The 24891-nt window shown below is 42.0% G+C and overlaps 1 protein-coding gene across 1 annotated transcript; it reads left to right on the forward strand.

Moving 5' to 3' along the window:
- Window positions 1-6711: 6711 nt before the first annotated feature.
- DDX21 (DExD-box helicase 21) lies at window positions 6712-23880 on the forward strand. Its single transcript, XM_060241155.1, has 15 exons — window positions 6712-7176; window positions 8998-9258; window positions 10366-10441; window positions 11649-11827; window positions 12928-13045; window positions 13718-13903; window positions 15533-15678; window positions 15814-15963; window positions 16820-16981; window positions 17522-17641; window positions 17869-17942; window positions 18613-18772; window positions 20474-20608; window positions 22559-22603; window positions 23631-23880. Exons 1-15 carry the CDS (start codon window positions 6784-6786, stop codon window positions 23820-23822), a joined length of 2397 nt encoding a protein of 798 aa, XP_060097138.1. The 5' UTR covers window positions 6712-6783; the 3' UTR covers window positions 23823-23880.
- Window positions 23881-24891: the final 1011 nt, after the last annotated feature.

The raw sequence follows: 24891 nt of genomic DNA on the forward strand, positions 1-24891 counted from the left end.
GAATGCTCACAAAACATCTGATGAAATGAACTCTTGACTCATTAAAGCTTGTGCTGGAACAAATTCTCAGTCTTTGAAGTGCCGTGAAACTCTTGTGTAATTTTTCTGCAACAGACGACCACTGCTGGAAATATTAGGTGGGGAAAATCAGTCTCTATTAGTTCTTTCTATTGCTTCGTTTTTTGGCCTTAAGGTCACGGTCGACATCATTGCGTTTTCAACGCAAGAGACGTTCAGAAGTGGTTTGCCAGTGCCTGCCTCAGCGCCACGACCCAGGTATTCCTTGGAGGTCTCCCATCCAAATACTTCCAGGATCTGACGCAATCAAGCTAGACTGGGCTACAAAGGTCAGGGCTTCTAAATAGTAGAAGTGTCTTTTAGTAAATATTTCTGAGACCTTGTGCTTTGTCTGGGAACATGGGATACGGAAATACTGTTATCAAATAGGCAGCCCCTTATCAGTGCCCTCCAGAGGCCCAGTCTGAGCTTTGTAAAGAAAGCAGTGCTGGTATATTTTCAGTGGGCAATCCTTGTCTCTGAGCTTCTGCAGCTCTCCATCTCACTGGTGTCACTAGCCCTTCCTTCCTCTACATAAGCCAGTTCACAGGTGCAGTCTACAGCTGAAGGGAGAGTTGCTTCAGGTGAGCGGTCCGGGGTGGGCACAGATGAAATAGCTGGGTGAGTTTTGGTTCCTTCTCTGCCTAGTGGGCTATTGAATTCGTCTTGTCTTGGGTCAAGATGGGGAACTGGGGGAAGTCCATAGCATTTTTTTGTTTTTACATATTATATTTAGTAGTTACATTTCACCCAAGTTCCCCCAGGGTGAAACCATTTCTAAAATGCTTTTGTTTAATTGGGATGTCCTTTTGGGATATTTGTTGTGTGCTTTGCTTAAAGACATCTGGGTGATGTGGTTACTACAGGGTGGGCTGGCATCCCACGGAACTGTTAGGCTAACTCTGCTGGGCAAGGTTTACCAGAGCCTTGAATGCTGGAAAGCATCAGCCTGCAAACTAACCGAAGAAAAAAAGAGCAATCATCTTCCTAATCCAGTTTTCCCCGGAAACTCAGGCAGTTGAGGACACCTAGTGGCAGACCTGGCATTGATGCAATGCAAAAGAAATTTGAAATAAGCAATCAATCTTTTTTGTGATAAACAATTTTTATTAGTAACATATGGTAGCAAAACTATATCTACAACTTATAAAGACTTAAAGAAAAAACTTTCTACCCCATATCTTACTTTTCCCCCACCCCTCCCCCCGTTACTTGACCCCCGCCAGTGTTATTTACTTTAAAGAAACAAATATTAAAGGTACCTTAACTATTAAAACCCCCCCAAAAATTATATTCTTATTTTAAAAAAACTTAATCATTATCAAAGATTGTCCAATGTCCTTTTATTTTCCACTCTTTTTCTACGTATACTTCTTCCACTCCCAACTTAAAGAGTTCCAAATCATAGTCTCTTAATTTTCTTGTTAATTTGTCCATTTCACTCCATGACATACCTTTATAATCCAGTCCCATTTCTCTGGTATTTTTTCTTGCTTCCACAGCTGCGTATACAATGTCCTAGCAGCTGAGAGCAAGTACCATATTAAAGTTCTATCTTCTTTTGGAAATTTTTCCATTTGTAATCCCAGCAGAAAAGTCTCTGCAACTTTATTGAATTCATATCCCAAAATCTTGGAAATCTCTTGCTGAATCATTTGCCAAAACATTTAGCTCTTTCACAAGTCCACCACATATGGTAGAAAGAACCTTCATGCTTTTTACATTTCCAACACCTGTCTGGCATCTTGCAATAAGCAATCAATCTGATAGGACCGCAACCATGACAACATGTCCCTTTTCTCTCTAAAGCAGTAGGGTGCTTGCAGAAGAAAGTACTTGTTCACCCAACATGGCTCCTGGCTTGGAACTGGTGGCATAGCTCTCATAATCAAGATGCTTAGAGGAAGAGCCAGCAATAGATGCTTAAGTAAGCACACATTCCAGACTGAACTGAGATTCTCAGTTGAATATGATTGCTGAACAGTGTTGAGTACTAATGAAACAAGGTCTCAAAGTTAGAGGGGTCTTCCCCCACAAAAGTTCCAAAATGACAAGTAGTTAAATGCTTTGTGATTATGGAGTTGCCAGTGTAGTACTGTCATCTATGTAGTGTAGTACTGTCACCTGTGGTCCCATCCTACCCTTTGACCAGTTAGTCTGTGCACAGAGGCAATGGGGTGAGAAACAGAGCGATGGTTGCACAGAAGACACTGTCTTTTTCTGTTTGCTGAACTGCAGTTGGAGGCGACTCCATCCATACTGGGGGTGCTATGTAGAGGGAAAGGATTTTGCTTTCCCATTCTGGCAAAAATGCCTTCCCCCCCCACACTGGCAGTTTTCCTTGGGTATAAACTTTCATATGCATACGCATGGAAGGTTATACCCAGAATTAAACTTTATTGGTCTTAAAGGCGCCACTGGATTCAAACTTTGTTCTATTGCTTCAGACCAACAAGGCTACCCACCTGAATCTATCTGGCTGTTTACCTTATACGAGAAAAAAGGCTGGTTAAGAAAGGGTGTCTGTTTGTTGTCCTGCTCCCATCCCATGCTAATTGCACCAGTGGCTGAAATTACATAGGTGAAAGTCCAAGCCCATATCCCTCCCTGCGATATACTGATGTAGCTCCCATTGGAAAGGGAGTACGAGCTATTCCCAGGGATGCACTGTCTGGCAGATCCACTCAAGCATCTCCCAGTACCTGTTCTAGTTTGCTCTCAGAATACTTTTTGGTTGCAAGAATGCCTCCATTTTTAATGTGGAAAGAATACCTGGGCTATGAGAAGCCGATAAGATGCTGGTTCCAGCCTGCCTGGATAGCTGTGTTATCATCTGTGCTTGGATCTTGAATGTCTTAATACGATTGCTTCCTCCTTAGTCAAGATCCTTGTTTCCGCTGTAGTTGGTGCTGGTAAGCTGTTAGATGTGCACCTTTAAGAGATCCATTAATATTTGTCATTTATATGTCATCTGGTTAGGCAACAGGAGCCCTGGGCTGTTGTCAAAAGGAGTCATGGATGACATGGGGATGAGCAAACTGAAGCTTAATCCAGACAAGCTGGAGGCATCCTTAGTCAGAAACATGCCTGATCAGGCTGCAGATCTAGTTCGTCTGGATGGCATTGTACTTGGCTTGAATCTGCTGGTTTCATCACTGCCATCTTTTGGTCAGGAGGCAGTGCTTGCTTGGGGTTCCTTTTGCCAGCGGCACCCGCACCAGACTTCTCAACAATGTTCTTTCTTTGAATTGTGTTCAGAAACTGCAGCTGGTCCAGAATTTTACTGCCAGATTGCTGAGAACACCTGGGCTGTGAGAAGCTGGTGAGATGCTGGTTCCAGCCTGCCTGGATAGCTAAAATTTTTACTGCTTCATCTGTGCTTGGATCAGTCCAGGCAGGCTGGAAGCAGACAGGTTGCCCATTACTTTCCTGGCACAACTAACAGGCTATTTTCTTACTCTTGTCCCAGATCATTCAGATCACTCCTGCCTCCTGTCTTCCTCTACAGATTGCCTTGCCCTTCTCTTCCGGCTGCCATGTTCCTGGTACTGGCTGTGCTTTTGGTCCCCACGGCAAGTGACTTCCTGAGAATTGACCCACAGACGGAGGAGTGTATTCTTGAGTTCGCCCCCCAGTATGCCAAGATAAGATTGTTCTTTGAGGTGATTGAGGGAGGCTTTCTTGATATCGATGTGGAGATAACAGGCCCTGATAGAAGGGTGATTTTTCAAGGAGACAGAGTTCAGTGGGCATTACACCTTTTGTGCTTACATGGATGGGGGCTGTAAAATTTTGCTTCAGCAACAAGATGTCTTCCCAGATTGAGAAGATAGTGATGGCCACCATTAACATTAGCGAAGCTCCAGAAGGGAGAGATAAGGAGACAGAAGGTGAGGCCAAATCCAAGAAGCAAAGCATTCTGGGTGGTGATATTCAGTAACAATCTTGAAGTTATTGCTCTGCTCTTGGTGGTTGGTTTTAAATGTTTATACTTTCACTGGAAACTACTTTAAGTTGACAAAAAAAAAGTGGTACAAAAATTTTAAATGAACCTCTAGGGCTCAGATAGCGAGGGCTCCAGAAAATGAAATAGAATGGGTAGGCACAAGATGGATGCCTAGTAATGAAAAGGTCTGGTAGTCTTCCCTTCAATAGTTTTGACAGCTGCTCAGAACCACTTTCCAAAATGGCTTTTAAAGTATAAATTGTATTACTGTTGTGTATGTGGACTGATGCCGTGTATGACTAGTGTTCCTGCCTGGCTCATTGGAGCCTGTAGGACTGAGCTTGGGGACTCAGGAACAATGGGCAGTAGGATCCAAATCCCTGCTGCCCTGCTCCAATCACGGGCCCCCTGTTGCTTTGAATGATCCAATGGCATGCTTGCATGGGAGCCTTGTATATAGCTGGCAGAGGAGTGACTGAGAGTCTTGTTGCCATACTGCAGTCGATTGGTATGTCCCATCAGGCACTTCACGATTAAGAAGAGATTCCGCTTACTGGGGAGTTTTACCCTTGAGAACCTGCATCTCTGATCTCTCATCCCAGGTGCTGCAAGTGTGTCAGCGGCTACCAGTGTTGCAGGGGCAGCTGGAGAAGCACTGCTGGATGGCTTGCGCTCCTTAGTTTAATGAAAAAGAAAAGGTGGCTTTCTTCAGCCCCTTGGAAGAGAAGGGGCTCTCTTTAAGATGGTACTTAAATCCAGCTCCACATAGGGAATAGAATGGTTTGCCTTAGAAATATATAATGCTCGTTGCACACTGCTTACTAATCTCCGTTGGGTTTTTTAATATCTATACAAGCAGAACTTTGAGGATCCAGGTTGTTTTTTTCTAGTGAGATTTCAGCTTCATTTTAAAGGGTATGTAGGAATTCCTCCAACTTTGGACTTGGTAGTTTTGTGTGGAGGCGGAAGAAATTATGCTTTTGCTAGATATTAAAACTGCAGACAAAAACCTTTGCTGGAATGCATGTAATGTGCGATGTGACCCTTGATCTCTTAGATTTCAAATATTTACCTAAGCCCCAAGGAATACAAAAGTAAACCTGCTTAGATTATTCCCTAAGTACCATATTGGCACATGGTATACTTCAATAGATACTTTAGGATCCTATATGCAGCACTACCCACACTGATCCAACATCTCATCATCTTTTAGAAGCAAGTTGGTGCCACGGGGTAGTTAGTGTTGTCCCTCTGACCCAAGGACCTTTTCGCTGGCTGAAGAAATACTGCACTGGTGGAACAGCCATGCTTTGCCAGTTTATGGCTCCACCAATCAACACAAACTTTACTTGGCAGAGATATGATGCTGAATCCTGCCTGGCTATATGTAAAGCCCAGTCCTATACAATGCCAGAAATCATGTCATAAGGTAGAGTGAGAGGAGCAAAAATGTCATGTCTGAATGTGTAATCACTGATATATCCACCAATGTTCCCTCTAAGCTGCAGAGTCCTATGAGGCCAAGTGCAAAGTAGTGCACATTGGGGCCAAAAATCCTAGCTATAAATACAGGTTGATGGGGTGTGAACTGGCAGAGACTGACCAAGAAAGAGATCTTGGGGTCGTGGTAGATAACTCACTGAAAATGTCGAGACAGTGTGCAATTGCAATAAAAAAGGCCAACACCATGCTGGGAATTACTAGGAAGAGAACTGAAAACAAATCAGCCAGTATCATAATGCCCCTGTATAAATCGATGGTGCAGTCTCATTTGGAATACTGTGTACAATTCTGGTAACCGCACCTCAAAAAGGATATTATAGCTTTGGGAAAAGTCCAGAAAAGGGCAACTAGAATGATTAAAGGTTTGGAACACTTTCTCTATGAAGAAAGGTTAAAACGCTTGGAGCTCTTTAGCTTGGAGAAATGTCGACTGCGGGGTGACATGATAGAGGTTTACAAGATTATGCATAGGATAGAGAAGATAGCGAAAGAAGTACTTTTCTCACAATACAAGAACTCGGGGGCATTCGATGAAATTGCTGAGCAGTCAGGTTAAAACGGATAAAAGGAAGTACTTCTTCACCCAAAGGGTGATTAACATGTGGAATTCACTGCCCAAGGAGGTGGTGGCGGCTACAAGCATAATCAGCTTCAAGAGGGGATTGGATAAGCATATGGAGCAGAGGTCCATCAGAGGCTATTAGCTTAGCGTATTGTTGGAACTCTCTGTCTGAGGCAGTGATGCTCTGTATTCTTGGTACTTGGGGTGGGGGGCACAGTGGGAGGGCTTTTAACCCCACTGGTGGACCTCCTGATGGCATCTGGGGGGTTTTGGCCACTCTATGACACAGTGTTAGATTGAATGGGCCATTGGCCTGATCCAACATGGCTTCTCTTATGTTCTTATGAGCAAAAATTCTACTGTGTGAGCTACTGGCATTAAAGTTGTGAGCTACTGCATAAATTATTGTGCTCTGGGGTCATCCTTCTTGAGCGAAGACAAGAAAGTGTGAGCTGGAGGCTAAAAATCCGTGAGCTAGCTCATGCCTTAAAACAGCAGCCCCACATGGCGGGTGTTATGATTCCTGGAGGAGCCGGGCCGTCCGTTGCTTCTGCGTCTCTCCACCGCCACCTTCCGCCCCGGCAGCGTCAAGGGCCGCCAAGCCGTCGGCTGATCCGAGGGAGGGAAGCGGCGGCTCGTCACAGGCGCGGGTGGGCGGAGCAGCAGCGCTCCCTTCCTGCTCGCAAGCGGCTCGCCGGCAGCACCGCATGGAGGGATGGGAGGCTGGCGCGGCTGCTTAGGGCGGCGGGTGGTCGTGGCGGCGCGGCGGCTGGCGGGCTTCCCGCTCTTTCCCCCCGGCCAGGCCCGCTGCGCCATCAGCGTCTCCTTCTCCTGCTGCCCGCGCCGGCCTGAGCTCTCCCCCTGGCGGCGCTGCCTGTCGACTGCCGCCTTCCTCCGCCCGGCGCCGCCTCGCTTCCTCTTGAGCGCCGGCGGGGCGGAGCTTTTTCCTTTCACGCCGGCCTCGGCCCGGAGCAGCCGCTTCACCCACCACCTCAGCGGCGAAGAGTCCCAGGAGATGCCCGCGGCCCCTCGCCCCGACTACCAGAGCGACGACGAATTCGAGCCCGAGACCGCCTTGGAGAGCAGCAGGGGCCGCAGGATGCGCAAGGTCCGTCTCGGCGGCGGGGGAGAGGCGGGGAAGGCCCGGACGGGCCTCGTGGCGGGCGGGGAAGGAAGCGGGCCCGCGGAGGGAGGAGTCGTAGGCGGGGAAGGGCACAGGGAAAGGACGCGGCTTCACCTGAGGACCAAGCGGCCTACTTGCACGCCGGGGCGAGACTGTTATTTTGGCCTCGTGGTTGGCGTCGGGCGAAATCTCAGTGAGAGGCCTCACCCGCTGTTTTGTTTCCGGGAATGAAATGAGTCACGGCCACGTTGTCGTTCTCCCAGGGGAGTTAAATATTCAGACATTTTCCAGTCGTGGAGGAGAGAACGCGAGCATTATTGGGGGGGTAATAGGTAACAAGTGTAGGATTTGCAAGACCCACGTTGAAATCCCGACTCTGGCATGGAGCCCCTTGCTGTGTGACCTTGGGCCAGCCACACATTCTCCTCGGTTTAATCTGTCTCCACAGGGTTACAAACAGAACAAAGTTGGAGTCCAGCTTCCACCTTTTAAGACGAGTGAAGTTTTGTTCTGGGCTTTCAGTGCACGCACGTGTTCAGGGTTTACAAGCAGTTCACTGGTTCGGACAAAATAAAATATTTAATAAGAGATTTTCCCTCAGCATTCAGCCATATATACAGTTTTCCCACTGGAAAATTGTGGGGTGGAAGTGGGAAGTTAAAGGCAGCTGGGCTAATATATAATTTTGTGGTATTGTGATAGCTCCCATGCGAGCAAATACTGGAGTCCTCCAGTAGAATAACCAAGCAATACTATTTACTGGTGAGGGAGGGAAAGGACTCTGTTGAAGTTACTTTATTTATATCTTGCTTTTCTCCTCAGTGGGGAATCAAAGTAGCTTGCCTTGTTTTCCTCTCGTCCCTTTTATCCTTACAGCAACCCTGGGAGGTAGGTTAAGCTGAGAATATGTGACTGCTTCGAAGTCATCCAACTAGTTTCTATGGCCACTGTGTGACACAGAGTGTTGGACTGGATGGACCATTCGCCTGATCCAGCATGGCTTCTCTTATGTTCTTATGTTATGTTCTTATGTTATCCTAGTGTGGCCCTCTAACCACTACACCAGATTGGCTTTCAGTCACTCTCAAAGTCACCATTTAATGTTTCTGTTTTGTTTTTGTTATGAGGAAGGATGTAGCAAGACAGCAGTCCAGTACTGCTGGCACATACTAAGCCCTGAGTTTGTATGAAAGTCTTGGCTTTTTCATCAGCCCATGAGCTATCACTCACGATAGCTTGTGGGATGTACTGCTTCACGGGAAAGTAAAAGAGCCTGACCTACCAAATGGTATTTTCTCTGCTCAAAGTGTCTGATTCTATGTACAAACATGCCAATTAACAATGTTCAGAACAAAGGGATGTTCCAGAACTGTTATATGCTAAATGCCTTGGCCCCCAGAAATGATGAGGTATCAGAGAAAAGAAGAATCTGAGCTTCTGCATGTCTTTAGAAATCTTAATTAACTACAATTGAAAACCTACCCTTCTGTCATACTAAGTCCACTACTACACACCTAGCATTTATTCTTAATTTCATTACATTGTGTGTGAATTTCTGACTAGTAAAATCTATGAGACAGTTTGATCCAGGAACTAGTGCCTCATATCTTTCTCTCTGTGTTAGTTGTTTGGGTTGTCATGAATAAAAAAAGGCAAGGAAACTAACGTAGATTTGCAGTTTAGAGGTGGTTTGTACTCTGATACGTTTCAAGAGTAGTGCTGGGTGAGATTTGTGTTCTTTCTAGTGATAAGCAGTAAGAAAATAATTGTATTTAATGAAAACTTGCATATATTTTTACTTTTCAGAAGGATAAGAAAGAGAGATCCAAAAAGCACAAATTGAAGCATGAAGAATCCCAGCCAGAGGAAAATGAGCTCTCTGATACAGAACTGGAACCTCCCAAACCAAAGAAGATTAAGAAGAAGAAAGTAGTGGAAGATGATATTGAAGAGATAATTGCGGAATATAAAACACAAACTGCTGAAACTAATGGGGTTTCCCACTTGAAAAATCAGAGTAATTCTGGTGAAGAATCAAGTATAGAGTGTGACAGTGACCAAGATCAGGTGAGATAATGCTCTCACACCTGTCTTTTTTATCTACTGAATTTGTTTAGTTGTGTTCAGATCTGTCCCCCCCCCCCCCAAAAAAAAAAAAAGTTGGAGGAGTTGATTCTGTAACTTTTAGTTTTACATGGAATCATGGTGCTATAGTTTAGAGGGGAAATGAATTATTTCTGTAAGGAAAGATATAGTCTCTGTAATATAGTACATCTTATATTTTCATTCCCCAGTTTATGCCTGATGTATCTTTTTAGGTACAGTTTCTATTCAAATAAGTAGATGTTATTAAAGTCAGGAAGCAAGATTTATGAACCTATAACTAGGATTACGTACACTTTTCTCCAAGTAGTAAACCCTGCTGAACTCAGTGGGAGTCATTTAAAGTTTTTTTTTTTAAAGATCCACTATAGTTCTCATTTTTTTCATATAGGGATATGTTTTATTATGGTTAGAAAATTTTGTGACTGAAAACACAATTCTATATAGAGTTTTTCCAGCCTAAGTACATTGGTTTCAATAGCAACTCTGGAATAACTGCATAGGATTGCACAGTAAATATATTATCAAAAAATTTTCATGTTTCCTATCATTTGTTTTTCATGTGGTTCTATCAATTCCAATTGGCTGAACTTAGGTGCTTCTAATTTTATGCATCAAAAGCTAAAAAGAAAGTGAAGAGAATGAAATATATATTGATAGCTTAAAATATACAACTTTTTAGTAAAACTGTTTCATTTACCAATTGCAGCAAATTCTGTTGTTGGTTTTGGTTCTTTTTTTCTCCCTGTATAACTCAACAAGGAACATCATATAAAGTTATTCCATATATATATATATATATATATTTTGTATTATGGTGTTTACTTTTCTCTTAATGCTGGAGCTCATGAAAATGTTCTTGATATATAGCACTTGAAATGTTTTGATTTTTATGTCTTAATGAAATCTTATATTCCATGTATTTACATGAATATGTAAGCTGCCCCGAGCCTGCTTTGGTGGGGAGGGCAGGATAGAAATCGAACAAAATAAATAAATAAAAACTTCTACTTTGTTACGGTATTTGCATTGCTTTCTGGATTTCTTAAAAAAATTGATTTAATCTAACAGGAATTAACTGAAGAGCAAAAAGAAGGCGCCTTTGCAAATTTTAATCTCTCTACAGCAACCGTTGATCTTCTCAAAGGTACAATCTTTGAATGTTTACAGTCTGGAACAAAGCACTCCCTCCCCAGTTCCCTTTCATCCATGTCTTGCTAGGTCTGGTAAGAACATAAAGAGCAAACATTCTGGATCTGACCAGTGTGCCACCTAGTCCACCATTTTGTCTCACAGAGTGGCCAACCAGTTAATATGTAGGGCCAACAACAGGATATAAGGGCCTTTCCCAACGTTGCGCCCTGGCACTGGTATTCACAGGTTTACTGCCTCTGAATGTGAAGGTTCCTTTTAGTCACCACAGTTAAAAGCTATTGATAGACCTAATCTTGATTAATCTGTCTAATCCTCTTTTAAAACTATAATTGTCTACCACAGTGGGTGACTGAGCAACAGAATGATAGATGAGATTTGTGTAAGAGCAAAATGATACACAGCAAACAGTACTGGATCAGTTGATTGGTTGAATTAAAAAAACTAATTGGCTGATAGAGATCTAAGAATCTTAGTGGAAAACTACTTGAATACAGCTCTGTGGTCGTGAAAAAGGGGAGTTATTGAAAGTTTGTAGGTAAAGAGGTTGAAATTAATGTTGCAACTATTACAGTGGCTACTTTGGTGTGGCCTCGCTGTGAATACTTAGTATAGTCATATCAAAAAGGACTACCACTGGGAAACATACAGAAAAGGACAGCTAGCACTGCAGCCCCGTTCAGTCTAAGTGTCACTGGACGTGGGAGTAATTGAATAAGATTGCACTGTGAAATAGTCGCGATGTAGGAGCATCTTTCCTACAAAGAAGGGGCTATGAAGGTTGGGTACCTATATTAGCAGTAGATCACTAACTTTAATGGCTTTCAGGAAAGGTTGGGAAGAACTCATAGAGAATGGGTTTGTCAGTAGCTATTCCTGTTTACCAAATTCTGGCGATTACTAGCTATAGAGTAGGCATCGCTTCTGTTTGTGAGCTTCTAAAAAGGATCTAGCTGACCAAGAGGCAGAATGCTTGATAGGAGGTACCTGAATCAGGTTCAACTAAGTAGTTGCCTTCAATTAAATGTATGGAGTTCTACATCTGTGTCTTCATTATCTTTGTTTTTACTTTTTATTTTATCTTTTGTGTTTTTACTTTTTATTTTATTTGCTTTCATAGTAGTTTGTTTGCATTGTGTGTTAGCTCTCTAGTCTTGATGACTTTATATCTCAAAAAAACCTCCAACTGTATTCCTCTGCAGCTCGAGGAGTGAACTACCTTTTTCCTGTTCAAGTAAAGACTTTAAAACCCATAAATGAGGGGAAAGATGTGATAGCCCAAGCTCGAACTGGAACTGGAAAAACATTTTCTTTTGCCATTCCTTTGATTGAAAAACTTCAGGGAGATCCCCAGGAAAGAAAAAGAGGCCGTACTCCAAAGGTAATTAAATCAGTTATGACCTTCATGGAGAGAAAAAATGAGGTAGTACTTTTGCAGGCCTCTCACAAATAGCTTAATCACTCAGATGATCCTTATAAAATAATACAGCATCTACTTACATTCTGTTCCTTTTGATTTAGGGAATCTTTGTAGTCAAGTAGTCAATTCTAAGTTTAAAGTTGAAAAATCATGCTTGTGCTACTGGTGGAGGAAAGCTATAAGGTCTTTCTAATGACTGAGAAGAACTTGTTTAACAAAACAAATGTTGGATGTGCCTTGCAATGAATGCATATTTTCTATATATACATGGTGGAAGCATAAAGTTGTGAAATTTCTTTTAACCAGTAATGAGCAAACATGCCTTTTTGCCAGAAAAATGGCAGTGTCAAGAACAAAAACGACCACCTAGGTAATTGGTTGACAGTGGTCAGAATGGTTGTGGCAAGAACTGGAAAAGTGATGGCAAAAACCTTGATGAGGAGACTACTGGCACATGGTGAAAAGCTAAACTTCTAGTGCAGTTGCAGACAGAGTTACACTAATCTAAACTCATGGATTTAGACAGGGGTAACTGTTTAAGATTGCGCAGTGAGCATTGTTTCCCAGTTATAGAAAAGTTGGGAGACACTTGCAGACCATTGTAATAAAACTTGCTCATAGGTGGCTGTTTGAGCTGAGGTACTGTTTTTGCTCAATAGCTGCAGTACAAAAGTACAAAATGGGAATAAGCCCCATTGAATTAAATGGGTAACTCCTGAGTAGTCTGTTTAGGATTGCTTCCTAAATCTGTTCTCCATAACTGCAAATACATGAACTTTAAAAATGGTAAATGTTATACTTTAACATTGAGCGTTTCTAAGCTGATAATGTGAGATTATTTTTCTCCTCTGTTTACTTTCCTTTTCCTCTTGAAACTTGCTGTTTATATAGAACTGTACAACTCTAGAACTAAGAGATTCATTGTAATTGTGTAGAGCACATGTGTTTCTAGATAAATGAATTATCAAATATTATCTTGAAATCAAATGAGAATTCTGTTCTTACTAACACAGCACTTCACTAGCAGTAATGCAATTTCTAATAGTATTTTGACTGTTTAGGTGTTAGTACTTGCTCCAACCAGAGAACTGGCAATGCAGGTAGCCAGAGACTTCAAAGACATCACAAAGAAACTCACTGTGGCATGTTTCTATGGAGGAACAGCATACAATGGGCAACGTAAGCACTTTTGGGTTTTTGTGCACTGATTTCTGATACTTTATGTTTCTCTTATGTGTTTGAAAAAAGAAAAGGCAGTACAGAGATGGAGGAAGTGTTCCTTTTAGGTTGGTGAAAGATGGTGCTACATTATTGTATGGCGTCAATATTACTTGCTAAAGAGTCATTTAACATTCTATTGTAGCTTAAAACAAACATATTTTACAATCTCTGAGTGGACTTGTCAGTGTTTTAACTGTCTTTGTGCTCCAAAGACAAGCGGCACAATTCAAAATCTGCATATAGGGAACCTGTTTCTTGAAATCACAGCGGAAGAGGTGCATCACATACTAAATAATTACTACCCAATCTTATGTATTTGCTCAGAAATCAAGTCTTGTTCTAACTGTATGTAGGAGTGCAGGTTTCCATGACTGATATTTTTCTAAAGCAAAGGAAGCTAGTAGAAGAATCAAAGAAACCTCTCTAAATGAAGGAGGATGGCATGAGGGTGTGCTTTTCTACTACACTACCAAAGAATTTTGGAACCTTTAAAATTTTACCCTGTATTTGTCTGTGCATCATTACAAGTAAATAAATAATTGTAGCTGTTTTGGCCTAAAATTAGCAGTACTATTTCTACTTCATTACAGCCTTTGAAACTTCATATGTAAACCCTGACTTCCCTTTCAGATGATTTAATTCGGAATGGCATTGATATCCTGGTTGGGACTCCAGGCCGAATCAAAGATCACCTTCAAAATGGCAAGCTGGATCTATCCAGTCTGAAGCATGTTGTCCTGGATGAGGTTGACCAAATGTTGGATATGGGCTTTGCTGAACAAGTAGAAGAAATTTTAGCTTATGCATATAAGAAAGGTAAACACTTTACCTGTGGAATTCCCATTTCAGGCCAAAGAGGATTATGGAACTATTTACAGGTAGCACCCTACAGCTGAACTCATCTTGTTTGTGTTTGCTGTTGGCGGTATTCTGCATGTCCTGTGGAGGAATGATGGGAAGTACTTGTGAAAAGTAGAATTAGAGTCATTTTGTCTCTTCTGACGCACTAATTCTCTGTGTTAGATTTGTGTCCAATTTATGTCCAAGATGCAATATGGCATAGTATGAAAAGGTGGTCTGTATCTACCTTGTGCACAAATTATGCTTTACATATTTAAATACAAGTTTAAAAGTTAACTGTTTACAATGTTGTGGTATCTTGTCCCGTATGCTACTTGTTGTATGGCGTGACATTCTGGAAAGGTCTGCTGTGAAGCTACCTTTTTAAAAAATCTCAGACCTTATCTCTTTTGCACTTATTCTGGCCACAGTACCTTGAGGTGTCTGATACCTGGAATAGGTATAGGCATGAAAATTTTAGTGGGTTAACCCTTTTCCTGCCTTTTAATTTGTGCATTTTCTTTTGCTTCAGATTGTTCTTAAAGGTATTATAATTAGAAAATTATTTGTTTTTAGTTGAATTGTTTTAAGTTTATATGACACAAAACGGTCATGGGCAGTCTTCACAGTGGAGGGTGGTAAGCACTGGGGTGCTGCAGGGCTCAGTACTGGGTCCCATGCTCTTTAACTTATTCATAAATTATTTGGAGTTGGGAGTAAGCAGTGAAGTGGCCAAGTTTGCAGATGACACTAAATTGTTCGGGGTGGTGAGAACCAGAGAGGATTGTGAGGCACTCCAAAGGGATCTGTTGAGGCTGGGTGAGTGGGCGTCAATGTGGCCAAGTGCAAAGTAATGCACATTGGGGCCAAGAATCCCAGCTACAAATACAAGTTAATGGGGTGTGAACTGGCAGAGACTGACCAAGAGAGAGATCTTGGGGTTGTGGTAGATAACTCACTGAAAATGTCCAGACAGCGTGCGATTGCAATAAAAAAGGCCAATGCCATGAAAACAAATCAGCCAGTATCATAATGCCCCTGTATAAATCGATGGTACGGTCTCATTTGGTCAATTCTGGGCAACTAGAATGATTAAACGGTTGGAACACTTTCCCTATGAAGAAAGGTTGAAACGCTTGGTGCTCTTGGAGAAACGTTGACTGCAGGATGACATGATAGAGGTTTACAAGATTATGCATGGAATGGAGAAAGTAGAGAAAGAAGTACTTTTCTCCCTTTCTCACAATACAAGAACTTGTGGGCATTCGATGAAATTGCTGAGCAGTTGGGTTAAAACGGATAAAAGGAAGTACTTCTTCACCCAAAGGGTGATTAACATGTGGAATTCACTGCCACAGGAGGTGGTGGTGGCTACAAGCATAGCCAGCTTCAAGATGGGGTTAGATAAAAATATGGAGCAGAGGTCCATCAGTGGCTATTAGCCACAGTGTGTATATATGTGTGTGTGTATGTGTGTATATATATATATATATATATATATATATAATTTTTTTGGCCACTGTGTGACACAGAGTGTTGGACTAGATGGGCCATTGGCCTGATCCAACATGGCTTCTTTTATGTTCTTAACATTTTGTTTTAAAGATTCAGAAGACAATCCCCAGACATTACTTTTCTCTGCAACTTGCCCACATTGGGTTTATGATGTAGCAAAGAAGTACATGAAATCCAGATATGAGCAAATTGATCTTATTGGAAAGAGGACTAAAAAGACTGCTATGACTGTAGAAGTAAGTTATTTGTTCTTAGTAGAATGAGGCTTGCTTTGTGAGCTCACAATAGACATAATATTCTGAGTGAGAATATGTTACCTGCTCATCTGTTGCTAACTAATGTTAACTAATGTTAATTTTGATTTCTGATAGCATTTGGCTATTGAGTGTCACTGGTCCCAAAGAGCAGCGGTCATTGGAGATGTTATTCAAGTCTACAGTGGTAGTCATGGACGGACTATCATCTTTTGTGAGACAAAAAAGGAAGCAACTGAACTGGCTCTGAATGCCTCAATAAAACAGGTGCAAAAAGAATTGTTCGTATGTGGATCTACTTGGTTACCAATAAAGTTAGGGATAGATCAGAATTAAATCTTTGAATCCTGAGGTATGGTTGGTCTCTCTCTGCATGAAGACTAGTTATTTCATATTGCTTTTAAGCTCAGAGAACCTGGTTTAACTGATCCTCTTAGTCTAGAACTAAAATAAGCACTCTCTTTTGAGTTTCCAAATTTGATTAATATTTGTCATGTATCCATCTGTTACCTTCCTGCAAATACTTGCATCAATTCCATCGTGTGTGTGTTGAACTATGCTTATGTCCCTTAAAACTTGGTGTTCAACGCTTCCAGCCCATTAGAACTTACTGGCTTTTGCATTTATAAATCAGACCCCATTTGGCTGAATGACAGTTATTCTCTTCTATATATTGTGTAGATAAAATACACATTTATGATGTAATGTCGTATCTTGTGGTTTCAGGATAAGTACAGTTGGAGTTCAAAGTATGTGTGTTCCGTGTGTGTGTTCCATTAGTTTTTTATACATTTTTCTAGCTAATTTCAGTAGACTACAGTTCTCAAAATGTCTCACTTAGTCTTAGATTCCCCTTGGTGTTTCTTGCCATTTCAGCTCTTGTGTATGTTGGTTTTGACTGTAGATTCCTCTGGTGAGGCATGTATGCAAATATGGAATAAATACATAGAGCTTTTTGTGAAAAGGGAAGAAGAGTTAATAAGTCAGAACTTGGGTCACACATTCAGTTCCAGCATCCAAAGTGTTAATGAGCACTTACATGCAGCCTTTTAGAAAAAAGGAAGTGATAATTTGGACTGTACTGCTTGTTTTGTTTCAGAAATTCTGTCCTTTGTATTCTCAGGATGCACAGTCTTTACATGGTGACATTCCACAGAAGCAAAGAGAAGTCACACTGAAAGGCTTTCGAAACGGATCGTTTGGAGTTCTGGTGGCAACTAATGTAGCTGCCCGGGGTTTAGATATCCCAGAGGTTGATCTGGTAATCCAGAGTTCACCACCAAAAGTAAGTTACTAGTTTGGGAGAAGATAGAGAACTTCATTAAAACCTGAATTTATTTTTATATTACATGGCATATAATTTAGTTAAACTCATTACCATTCTGGCTTTCTGTCAGAACCTTTATTCCAAGTATATAATGAGTGATTCCTAATAATGATAAATATTAAGTACCACTTTATAAATTCTTCATTTACTGACTTGGGTGGATTTGCACAATTGTGTTTTTACTGTCAGGAGACCTCCTCAGACAAATTACAGTGAAATCTATGAAAGGAGTCTCATGAATGCGTACAATATATGGTCAATTTGATTTTTCTTGGCATCCGATGTGCACATTGGTGAAATAACAAGAGACCTATGGAGAGAAGCAATTAACCAGTAATCCTTCTCTTTGCCTTCTTGGTAGTCTATTTACCATTGTGTGTAGTTAACCAAATGTTCTTTTTATGTGTCAGGATGATAAATTCTAGACTTTTGGCTTGCATCTTTGTCACTTTTTGGTAAGGCGGTGTAAATCTCTCATTTGAATTTTCATTTGTGAAGGATGTAGACTCCTATATCCATCGTTCTGGACGCACAGGTCGAGCTGGACGAAATGGAATGTGTATCTGTTTCTATCAGCGCAAGGAAGACCATCAACTAAGACAAGTAGAACAGAAAGCGGTAACAGTCTTTGAATTTCTTATGGCTTTTAACTTTACAGTCAGTTGAGAAGCTTAGGTGTACATCTTAGGTGGACATTTTATTGAAATTAAATGCTCATAAGCACTTTGTGCATTAAAAAGTACTGTGGAAATTTTACATAAAATATTTAAGTATGCTATATGGCTAATGTTGACACAGCTAGTTTGGCCAAATGTATTAAAAAATATGCTTTGTTTTAATTTCAGGGGATTACATTTAAACGTGTAGGTGTTCCTACAGCAACGGATATAATAAAAGCCTCCAGTAAAGATGCAATCAGGTATATTCCCTGTTGGTTTGTGATTAGATTCCTTTGAGTGGCATCTTACCCAAACTCCAGTTCTAAGAGAGCCAGTTTGGTGTAGTGGTTAAGTGCGTGGACTCTTATCTGGGAGAACTGGGTTTGATTCCCCACTCCTCCACTTGCAGCTGCTGGAATAGCCTTGGGTTAGCCATAGCTCTGGCAGAGGTTGTCCTTGAAAGGGCAGCTGCTGTGAGAGCCCTCTCTGCCCCACCCACCTCACGAGGTGTCTGTTGTGGGGGGAGAAGATATGGGAGATTGTAAGCTGCTCTGAGTCTCTGATTCAGAGAGAAGGGCAGGGTATAAATCTGCAATTCTTTTTCTTTCATGTTTTCTCATTGCTCCCAGCCACTTCTATCCACTCTCAGACCCCTGAGAATTAGACACCTTGAATGCTCATAATTCCTCCACTCACTAATCTTCTCAGTGTCCCAATGCAGAGAGAGATGAGTGACATGAAATAGGCTTGCATGGCTGTTTTGCTGAGTCATGGCTGTTAGTAGTTGCCAAGGATTGGAGTTTTCTTTTAAGGCAGGATTCTAGGATTCTAAGCATGTCAACATTTTAACTTTAATATTTCATATGTTTATGAAATGTACATTTGTCCCGCCATTGTCTGGTACATACTAAGTTCTAATACTTCATCCAGGTCTTTGGATTCTGTTCCTCCTTCTGCTATTGACTACTTCAGACAGTCTGCTGAGAGGCTGATAGAGGAAAAAGGAGCGGTGGAAGCGCTTGCAGCAGCACTGGCTCATATTTCAGGAGCTACCTCCATTGAACAGCGTTCCTTACTCAATTCTGATGTGGTAAATACAATACTGTAAAGCAGGGATGGGGAACCATTTTTCTGCCGAGGGCCATTTGGATACTTGTAACATCAATCGCAGGCTATACAAAATTATCAACTTAAAAAAAAGTGCTCTGCTGAGGGAGAACAATTCAGGTCGGCAAAACTAATGCAAATAATTGTTTTTCTATTTGAAGTCACATGTGGAGAGCCTGATTCAGCACATGCACACCCCAGCTCACCGTCCCTAGGCAAATGCCTAGGTCCAGGCATATTAGACCACATCCCCTAATATTAGCATATTAGGTCACACACTCATTAGCATATTAGGCCACACCATCTGGGATAATCATGTGCAAACTGAACTGGTGGTGGCTGGCTTTTACCCCCACCCCTGCCATTCCTCCCTCCCTTTATGTGGAAACTGCAGCTGCTCAAAGGAGACCTTTAAAGGCACCCACATAATCCAGCAGCAGTCCTTCACAATGCCCACCACTCAGGTTCCACAGAGAAAGAGGAGGGGAGAGGAAGGAAGAAAAGGAAGAAATTAGGGGAATAAAGGAAAATGAAATGGAGGAAAGAAAGTGTAATAAAGGAAAATGAAAGGGGGGAAAGGGGAATTAAAGGAAACAAAGAAATGGGGGGAAGAAATAGAAATAAAGAAATGAGGGGTCGACTTATCTGAACTGTGACAGTGACTTTCCCAGGCCCTGCAGTGATTCTGGCTGGCCAGCCAGGCCCCAGGGAGGCCGCAGTGTGGCTGGGCCCTGTGATCCCTGCTGGCCAGCCAAGCCCTGGGGAAGCTGCTGCACAATGTGGCTGAGTCAATGTGACCGCCATGTGGCTCGGCTTGGCCCAGCAATCCCCGAGGGCCAGACCAAATGATCTTGAGGGCTGTAAATGGTCCTTGGGCCTGACGACTCTGTGTGGGAGAATTGCTGACCACACCAACATCACTCCTGGCCATCTCTGCTTAATGGCCCGCATATCATCCCGCGCCTGTAACGAAAGGGCCCTCCCTTTCATAAACCCAAGGTCGTTACCACCAAGGTGGATGACCAGAATGTGAGGAGAAGGCGCACTCCTCTCACGAAACAACAGTGGCATAATCCCTGGCCAACGCAGGCCACGGCGACCCAGCCACTCCACAGTGGCCCATTCACTGAGACCCAGCTGGGTACCAACTGGCGATCTCCTGGCCTGGTGGGCAGCCCAAAATATTATACTGTGCCCGCAGATGAGGATTCAACACCTCTCCCTGCGAGCCAAAGCACCTGAAAAACAGAAAAGAAGTCAAAACCCAGGAAAAAGTTCCCCACCCCTGCTGTAAAATAATAAAACACTTGTATATGCTCAAACTCTTTGTCTCTCTGATCGATACTACTTTATGTTGAGTGTTTTTACTATCAACTGTAAATTGGGATGACATAGTCCTGTTCACACTGCAATACCACCAGAGGGGGGAAATATGATAATACGGCTACATAAGGGGGAAGTGACTTCTACCCAAGGAACTAGATTCTTTTACTCAAAGAGGTGAATTTTGTGATTAGTTGTTGCATTGCGTAGTATGTGTAAAAGGAAACAAGTGTCATGCGAGTGTGCGTTGACTACAAAGTTAAAATGAGCTACAGGCTAAGCTTGTCTATTTTAAAGAAAACGTATACTTTTATGGGGGTTTTTCTCTTGTAAACATATACACGTGCCTTTTTTGTTGAAGGGTTATGTCACCATGACACTTCAATGCTCAGTGGAGATGCACACTATTGGCTATGCTTGGCGGGGTTTGAAAGAACAGCTGGGTGAAGACATTGACAGCAAAGTGAACAGAATGCGTTTTCTCAAGGGGAAGACGGTAAGAAATACTATTGTGTGCATTCTGTGGGCGTTGCTCATTTACTTGAATGTATGATTGTAGCACTGACTTTTCCTTGTCCTGTCTGGTTAATTATTGTATGGCATTGTGTGTAGAATAGCCAGGAGATCTGAAGATTGTGTTTCCAGAATTGGGGGGAGGATGTCTCTCAATATTTTGGGGGTAATATTAGCTCTTAAGGAGACTGGCTTGTGAGAGGCGGTAACAGGATGTTTACACCAATTGTCTACCAGGATTGCTCTTTAGAGAACTCTCAGAATTAACCAGACTGTTGTTTGAGCAAGGGAGGTTGTTTTATTAATACAAAATAATAAAATCCACACATACAGAAAATAGATTCACACTGGAAACAAATACACAAGCGTAACAGAAAATATAGGGGTGAGAGCGATATGGCAGGGATTTGGGGAAATATAGCTACCATCCAGAGGTCCAGGAGTCCTTGCAGCAGAGGATATGAATATGGGAAGTGGCCCAAACAAACAAGAAACCCTGAGCATGTCCAGAGTGTTTGCTTAAATAGGCAAAAACATAACCTGGAGAAAGGGCTGGGTGTGTTAAGTGGTTTATACAATAGTTTGATGGAATTTCCATTGTGTAGTGAGGGTGAGTTAAATGTTTCCCAGGTGCTAGATAACAAAAGTGTGATGTTCTACGGTTGCTCAGAGAATGGGGCAGGGAGATGGATTTTGGGTGTAAGCAGGAACTGTTCATGTTTCTTGATGTAATTTGTCCAAGAAGGTCAGAATGCTAATATCTGCTGATGTTCCTAGATTGCTGGAGAGAAAAGGCTGTGCAGTGGTAGGGATGGCCCATTAATTAAGGTGATTGGATTAGGAAGGAAGGATTCAGGGTGTTCTGCTTTTGTAATAAGAAGGAATTTTACCTTTCCTGTGGACTCCACAATAGATAGAAATATCTCTGTTGTTTTAGATGGGCAGGAAACCTGTAACCTGGAGACACCCTACATCCACCTCCCAAAATAACAAGCCAGACTTGTATTTTGTTGCTAGGAACCATTTTGTTTGGTCCTTCTCCATCTTGGTTTATAATGTACAATTCCAGACTACACTCTGGCTTACTCCTAACCCAAATATGGCTGGCACTTGTACATTTAGAGGATTGGGGGTGAAGGATGAGGAGAGATGTCTTTTTCCCAGTGTGCCCTTTGCAGGGGTACATGGAGGTCTTACAGTTGTCTGGCAGCTGCAAGTTCTAGGTTAGTGTTATGCTATTGGTGAGCTAGATTTGTTTTTAGGAGGTGAGAGAGCTCTGAGAGAACTGTGACTGGCCCAAGGTCACCCAGCTGGCTGCATGTGGAGGAGCAGGAAATCAAACCCCAGTGCTCCAGATTAGACTCCACCATTCTTAACCACTACACCACACTGGCTCCAGTCTTATCTGATAATGTAGCAGTATAAGTTTTTAGACTTGAAAGCCAAAGTGGCAATTGATAAAAGTTGAAAGGAGGACTCCTGGTGATGATAAAAATCTTTTCAGTTCCTCAGCCCTGGTTTCTTTTAGTTTGAAATGACATTCAAGTTGGCTGTGGACTAGGAGTATTATATAAAGCATGTTGTGTATATTAGAAGTTCTAAAATTCGGTGGTTAATTTTTATTCATACTGTAGGTAAGTAGCAAGGATCCACTAAAACCATTATTTGCGAACTTAAGAAAAACTTCCAGGTACAGTTAAATGCCCTGCTTTCTCTTCCATTTGTTTTGTGTTGTTATTGACTACCCAACATCTAGTGTTATCCTGATGGTTCATACTGACGTGGGTTGCTCCCTTGTCCCCTGCTTTTGAATGGATGTCAAATGCTGGAGGTACTGTTGTATTGGAACAGGTGCTGCTGCTGTTCTCTTAAATGGATAAAATTGCCTTGAGTTTTCCAAAGAGTTTAATCTCTCTCTCTTATTTGTATTTAGGGTGTATGCTTTGATATTCCTGCAGCGGAACTAAGTAAAATCCAGGTGAGATTACTAAACAGCTTTTAGAATCTTTCCCCCCTATTCTCCTTATGCATATGGAAGTGGCAAAAAAAATGAACATTAAAATATGGCTGTGTTTTAAGTCAAAGCCAGATTTCTCACTCGTCTACTTTTTAGAAATCCTCTGTTTCCTTGCTTCTTTGCAATAAACATTTATCGCCTGATCTTTAGGGGGAGGTATTTGTGAGTTTCCTGCATTGTGCAGGGGGTTGGACTAGATGACCCTGGAGGTCCCTTCCAACCCTAAGATTCCATCTGTGAGCTGAGATACTGAAGAAAAGTGGAAGTGGAGTATAAATTGATAAGTTTGTAATCTCCTGCAGTCACTTCCCATCTGAAACTTGATGTCATTTTAGACCTGTTCCATTGCATATAGTTTGCATCCTAATCAATACTCTAAACTGTGGAGTCTTGTGATTAAAAATTCTACTTCCTGAGCTATTGGCATTAAAGTTGGGAGCTACTGCATAAATTTGCTTTGGGCCATTTTTCCTGAGCTAAGACAAATGTATGAGCCAGAGGCTACTTCACTAACTCAGTTTAAAGGGAACACAGAGCCTAATTCCACTCATCTCTACAGACCTTCATGCTGTGCTTCAATCCCAATCTTTGGGGGCTGCTTTTTGAAAAGTATAGTGAACTGTGTGGGGAGGGGAAGGTCACAAGTTCATGTTCCAGGACTGTTACTTTGCTCATCCTGCTTAGGATCCAGCCCTGTATTTTCAGGATTATATCTACAGCCTTTAGAGGCAGTATACAGTGTTTATGACCTTTGCAAGGAACATATACCTATCTACAAAATGAACAATAACAGAGCAGAAAGTGACATTTCTTAATTATTTGGGAGGGAGTTGTATTCTTGAAAGCTGTTTGAGTTGTAGTTTAAAAGTCTTTTTTGTTGTTGTTGAAATATGACTATAAGGCTTGTAAATTCAGTGCTGTCGGAAAAGATTACCAAAGTAATACTGAAAAGATAATCAAAATGATACCAGGCTTCCTTTTTCATTAGCAAATGTGGCAAGACTCAAGACGTTGGCAACTTTCCGTGGCAACAGCGTTGCCAGAGCTTGAAGAAACACCGCGTGAGAACAGCCGCGGTGGCGGCTCAGAATTCAGAAATGGGAGGCGAGGTGGCGGCTTCAACCGACACGACCGATTCAGAAACAGGGGCCAAAAACGAAGCTTTGATCGGGCTTTTTGATTGCTCATTAACATACATGGGACTTTTGTTTTATCAGAAGTAAAGTCATTTATGCTTACTTTTGGTGGGTTTTGTTACTGGTGTGGATTTACTGTCTTGATGTTATTGATTGTTTTGGTGTTGCATTACTGCATGAGATAGCATAATGTTTAAGGCTACTGGTCCATTGCCTTCCAAGCCTGCTCTTGATGTTGTGAGTTGAGTTAGAGGTGGGTTAGAACTTGAGGCAACGGAACTGTTTTTCTACAGGCATTTTCGTTGCCTTCTCCATTGATGGGTTATCATCTGGGTGCACATGATAGACCAGAAACAGAACAGATTTATCCTAATAGTCTTGTACTAAACAACATTTAGAACTTTTATCAGTCGAAACTGCCAGCTAGCTGCACACCAGTACCTAGCACAAGGGATACTTCTGTTTGAGGGAAGAAGCGCAACTCCTAAATCTGTAATCTTTACTCTTTAATTCTGCCTTTCTTCCAAGTGGCTGAGTGGGATTTTGTTATCCTCACAACAATCCTGTGAGGGTAACCTGAGTTGAGAGTGTGTTTGACTTTGCAACACCATCCCCTGAACTTCAGTGCAAGGGAAGGTCTTTCTAGCAGTACATTTCACCTAATTCCTTCTAATACTTGTCTGTGGTGCATGAAAAACTTGCATCCTTTTGAAATAAGTTAAGAATATAGAGGTTCACCTTTATATCTTTCCATACATTAGTGTAATTGGTCTGAAATAAAACCAAATGCTTATATGATGCAGTTATGAAGCAGATGGTATTACCCAGTCAGTAACTGAGCCCCCAAAGGCATCCCTGCCCTAGATTACCCCTCTATTCCCTTGACCCAAATACAGGAAAGCAGGGATAGAGGTGGGTCCAGTTATTAACAAAAGCAAGGACAAAACTTTCAACAACTCCTGAAGAGAGGCTAAGCCCCCCCTCTCAGGCTAAACAGCATAGTCTGCCACCAGGCTCTTTTAGCTATTCCCAAGGTCTCTAGAGCAGGGGTGGCCAACGGTAGCTCTCCAGATGTTTTTTGCCTACAACTCCCATTAGCCCCAGCCATTGGCC

Source organism: Heteronotia binoei, chromosome 6, assembly GCF_032191835.1.
Source record: "Heteronotia binoei isolate CCM8104 ecotype False Entrance Well chromosome 6, APGP_CSIRO_Hbin_v1, whole genome shotgun sequence".
NCBI lineage: Eukaryota > Metazoa > Chordata > Lepidosauria > Squamata > Gekkonidae > Heteronotia > Heteronotia binoei.

Bases quoted from the DNA above. Each gene is read 5' to 3' on its own strand.
- DDX21 (XM_060241155.1), top strand. From the start codon at position 6,784: ATGGGAGGCTGGCGCGGCTGCTTAGGGCGGCGGGTGGTCGTGGCGGCG. The intron at 17,642-17,868 runs GTAACAGTCTTT...TTTTAATTTCAG, and splicing joins GACAAGTAGAACAGAAAGCG to GGGATTACATTTAAACGTGT. The intron at 18,773-20,473 runs GTAAATACAATA...TTTTTGTTGAAG, and splicing joins CCTTACTCAATTCTGATGTG to GGTTATGTCACCATGACACT.